Source organism: Eubalaena glacialis, chromosome 9 (genome assembly GCF_028564815.1).
Source record: "Eubalaena glacialis isolate mEubGla1 chromosome 9, mEubGla1.1.hap2.+ XY, whole genome shotgun sequence".
Classification (NCBI taxonomy): Eukaryota; Metazoa; Chordata; class Mammalia; order Artiodactyla; family Balaenidae; genus Eubalaena; species Eubalaena glacialis.
The window spans coordinates 2,802,927-2,807,613 of NC_083724.1; the positions used below are offsets into that span (position 1 = coordinate 2,802,927).

The window sequence follows — 4,687 nt, forward strand, 5'->3', positions numbered from 1 at the left end:
CAGTTCCCCAAAAATGTAAACATAGAATTACCATATGACCCAGCAATTCCACTCCTAGGTATAGACCCAAAGGAATTGAAAACAGATACAAAAACAAGTACATGTACGCAGATGTTCATAGCAGCACTGTTCCCAATAGCCAAAAGGTAGAAATAGCCCCAGTGTCCATCAACAGATGATTGGATGAACACAATGTGGTCTATCCATACAACGGAATGTTATTCATCCATAAAAAAGAATGAAGTGCTGATACATGCCGCATCGCGGATGAATCTCAAAAGCAATGTGATCAGTGAAAGAAATGAGACACGAAGGCCACTGTGACATAATTCCACTTCTATGAAGTATCCAGAAGAGGGAAATCTGTAGAGATGAACGCAGATTGGTGGTTGCGGCGGTGCTGGGGTGGGGTGGGGGGAGGGGGCAGGAGGGGGAGGAGGGAATGGGGAGTAACTGCTTACTGGGTACCGCCCCTTTGTAGGGGGAGATGAAGATGTTCTGAAGCAAAATTCAGATGATGGCTGCATAACATTGCGAATGGACTAGATGCTGCTGAATCGCACGCTTTAAGATGATTAATTTTGAGAGACGCGACGCGGGGCAGAGGGGAGCGAGCGGGCGCCTCAGTGTCCTTAAGGACCCACCCCACTCCTCGCCTCGCCGCCTTCTCCTCCCGGCAGCCGGACCGGAATTATGTGATCCCGGAAGTTCCGGCGCCATTGCTGTGTGGGATAAACAGTAATGGCGGAGGCCGCAGCTCCCGGAACAACAGCCACAACGTCAGGAGCAGGAGCGGCAGCGGCGGCGGTGGCAGCGGCCTCCCCCACCCCTACCCCCACAGTCACCTCCCCGTCCCTGGGGGCGGGGGGCGGGGGAGGCGGCAGCGACGGCAGCGGCGGCGGCTGGACTAAACAGGTCACCTGCCGGGATTTCATGCATGGGGTTTGTAAGGAAGGAGATAACTGTCGATACTCACATGACCTCTCTGACAGTCCATATGGTGTCGTGTGCAAGTATTTTCAGCGAGGGTACTGTATTTACGGAGACCGCTGCAGATATGAACACAGCAAGCCATTGAAACAGGAAGAAGCAACTGCTACAGCTCTAACTGCAAAGTCACCCCTTGCTGCTTCCTCAAGTCTCTCATCAGTAGTTGGACCGATTGTTGAAACGAATATGGGCGAAGCTGAGTCAAGAAATTCAAACTTTTCAACTGTAGGAGCGGGTTCAGAAGACTGGGTGAACGCCATTGAGTTTGTTCCTGGGCGGCCCGACTGTGGCCGTACTGCCCCTTCCTCCACTGAAGCACCCCTGCAGGGCTCAGTGACCAAGGAAGAATCAGAGAAGGAGCAAACTGCAGTGGAAACAAAGAAGCAGCTCTGCCCCTACGCTGCAGTGGGAGAGTGCCAATATGGGGAGAACTGTGTGTATCTCCGCGGAGACTCGTGTGATATGTGTGGGCTGCAGGTCCTCCATCCAATGGATGCTGCCCAAAGATCACAACATATAAAATCTTGCATCGAGGCCCATGAGAAGGACATGGAGCTCTCGTTTGCTGTGCGGCGCAGCAAGGACATGGTGTGTGGGATCTGCAGGGAGGTGGTCTATGAGAAAGCCAATCCCAGCGAGCGCCGCTTCGGGATCCTCTCCAACCGCAACCACACCTACTGTCTCAAGTGTATTCGCAAGTGGAGGAGTGCTAAGCAATTTGAGAGCAAGATCATAAAGTCCTGCCCAGAATGCCGGATCACATCTAACTTTGTCATTCCAAGTGAGTACTGGGTGGAGGAGAAAGAAGAGAAGCGGAAACTCATTCAGAAATACAAAGAGGCAATGAGCAACAAGGCGTGCAGGTATTTTGATGAAGGACGTGGGAGCTGTCCATTTGGAGGGAACTGTTTTTACAAGCATGCGTACCCTGATGGCCGTAGAGAGGAGCCACAGAGACAGAAAGTGGGAACATCAAGCAGATACCGGGCCCAACGAAGGAACCACTTCTGGGAGCTCATTGAGGAAAGAGAGAACGGCAACCCCTTTGACAACGACGAAGAAGAGGTTGTCAGCTTTGAGCTGGGCGAGATGTTGCTTATGCTTTTGGCTGCAGGTGGGGACGACGACCTGACAGACTCTGAAGACGAGTGGGACTTGTTTCACGATGAGCTGGAAGACTTTCATGACTTGGATCTATAGCAGCTTTGCGGGGCGTGTGAACTGGTCTGCTGAGCCTCAGACGGCAGCCGTCCCCGCTGGTGGCGGCAGCGCCCGGGGTTCTCTTCTAGGCAGGCCTCTCAACTCCAGGTACTGTCGTAATAATTTTTACCCAGGGCCTGTCTTCTCAATCCCTCACCTTTCCCCAAGGAATATGTTGTTTTCTCTGTTTAAAAAAGTTACAAAAATAAATCTGAAAGTTAGTTTTTTTGTAACATGAATTTAACTGTCAGACAGAGTGTAGGTTTGTTGCGTCATCTGTTTTCAGCCAGATTCACACAGTTCAAGGGTAGCATTTCTGGATTTCCAGTACTCATTTTTGAGGACCCCAGGTTCAAAAGTAACAGCTTTGGCCCTGCTTTGGGGTCCAAGAATTGGGGTGATAGGTGAAGGATCTGAACTGTGGCATGTAGCCTTCTGCTATAGACTTAGGCGGATGCTTGAGGTTTCTGGTGAATTCTGCACATCTGTGTTTTTATATCTGTTCCCTGCCCTGTAATCCCCACCCTGTGCACTTGTTCTGTGGTTTTGGTCTCTTGTTTAATTGCACACAAGTACTACTGCTGGGTAACCAGAACCAGGTGTGACTGTGTTGAAATTTTTACTGTGTTTAGCCTGATAGGAAAATTGTGAAAGAACACATATAAAGATATAGTGGAATAAAATAAATGCAGAGTTGGAAGTTGACTCCCAAGGGCTGATAGACTTGGTACGTGTGAGTGTGTAACAAGCTTCTCATCCCTGCATAGATGCAGTGTCTGTAGCCTTAGTGGAAAAACTCAAGTTTAGTGGTTTCAGCCTCGTGTGGCAAATAGATCTTAAAAAAGGACAAAGCAGTATATCGGTAGCTGTTAATAGGGCAGGGCTAGCTCTGTCTGTATAAATAGGGAAATGGGCTTAGCCATAGAAGTTCAAACTGTCTGGTTATCTCATGTATTAACACAAACTGGGTCTCAGTTACACGGTTGTATTTAATGTTTTATGATCTCCTAGACTTTCCAGTCCAGGCACTTTGTGACAAACCTTTGTCCTCATTTGAGGGGTTTTGTTGTCGGGTTTTTGTGTTCGTTTTTGTGGGTATTTGCCTCATTCCATCCCTGAGCTTTGCAGCTAGACAGGTGTGATTCAAAACTATGTTCTGAGGTGTTTCCTGTAGTGGAGTAATTGGTTTGCAGTAGTAAGTCATGCTTTTCCACTAAAAGGGGACGGAGGGGTGGTAAGCCACAAGATAAGCTAAAGTTAAATTGTTAGAAGAATTCCTTGATCAGAAATTATAAATTTGCGTTTTGTTGCTCTATTTCCTGAAAATAACTTGGAGATGCCCCTGATTTGTCCATCTACTGCTTTGATTCCTTGGATACCACTCACTCTTTCACGTTAAGCAAAAACAAGTAATTGTTGCAGAGGTCTCTGTATTTTGCAGCTGCCCTTTTGTAAGACGCACTTTTCCCAAATAAAACAATTTTAAAAACCCCCCCCAAAATAAAAAAGATTAATTTTGCGTTACATGAATTTCCTCTTAATATGTTTTAAAACTCAGCTGTGTTGTATTTTCTACCACTGGCTCAGGATGGATAAGTAAAGGATATTTTCTTGTCGAGCAACCATGTCTCCCAGTTCCTGAGATTGGGTTCTTCTTGCCAGGGGAAGCTTGGGCTTTGATGGGTCTGGGGATGAGACAGAGGGAGGGTCTCCAGTGCACGCCAAGCCTGGGATGGCCGGCCATCTGCTGGGGGCAACTGCATGAGTACCTGTGGGGCTGGACACTGAGATCGAGGCCTGGGGAACAGAGCGGGGACCCCCGGAGGCCCGGCCTGAGGTCAGGGCCAAGGACTGCCACGTGGCACTGTGTGGCTGAAGGAACAAAGGTCACCACTTGGCCAGGAGAGGAAAGAACGGAGCGCACTCATGGTAACACCTCAAACTGGGCCTAGGTTCCAAATGCTAGGCACACAGGTGGGGCAGAGCCTGATCCAACGTTAGATAAGGAAGAATATGTATGACATTGCCCAAGCCCAGCTGGCAAGGAGCCCATCCAGCTAGGTTACGACCACGTTACAGCTCTAGTTCTTTCCTCAAACTTTCTTCCGCCACTGCCTTACCAAAGGGGAAAAGGGGGGACCCCTCCGGTCTTCTCTGCCTCTGCCCCCGGCCTGCAGGCCCCCTGCCCCAGCGGCTCTGTGGCTGTGCTCCCCGATGTCCTGGCCATACCCTTGCCCGGTGCTGCGCTAGTCAACCCAGTCTTCCCCAGCCCGTGTTCCGGCCACCCTTATCTCCTGATTCATCAGACATTTGCCAGTGTTACAGAGGACTTTGGCCCCTGGCTCACGCTTGATCCCAGACACGCAGGACCATTTCCTCCTCGGCTAAAGAAAGAGCGTTCCCTCCTCCCCGCCCCGCTCAGCCAACCAGCACCTGTGCTGCCAGGTCACTTTAGGAGGGAGAGCCCTCTGAACATACATGGCCCTCAGATAGAGTC

The 4,687-nt window shown here is 49.9% G+C and overlaps 1 protein-coding gene across 1 annotated transcript; it reads left to right on the plus strand.

Annotated features, from left to right (window-relative positions):
• Nucleotides 1-511: 511 nt before the first annotated feature.
• On the plus strand, nt 512-3,691 carry LOC133097641 (E3 ubiquitin-protein ligase makorin-1-like). The gene has a single exon (XM_061199646.1). The coding sequence runs from the start codon at nt 742-744 to the stop codon at nt 2,188-2,190; it is 1,449 nt and encodes a 482-aa protein (XP_061055629.1). The 5' UTR covers nt 512-741; the 3' UTR covers nt 2,191-3,691.
• Nucleotides 3,692-4,687: the final 996 nt, after the last annotated feature.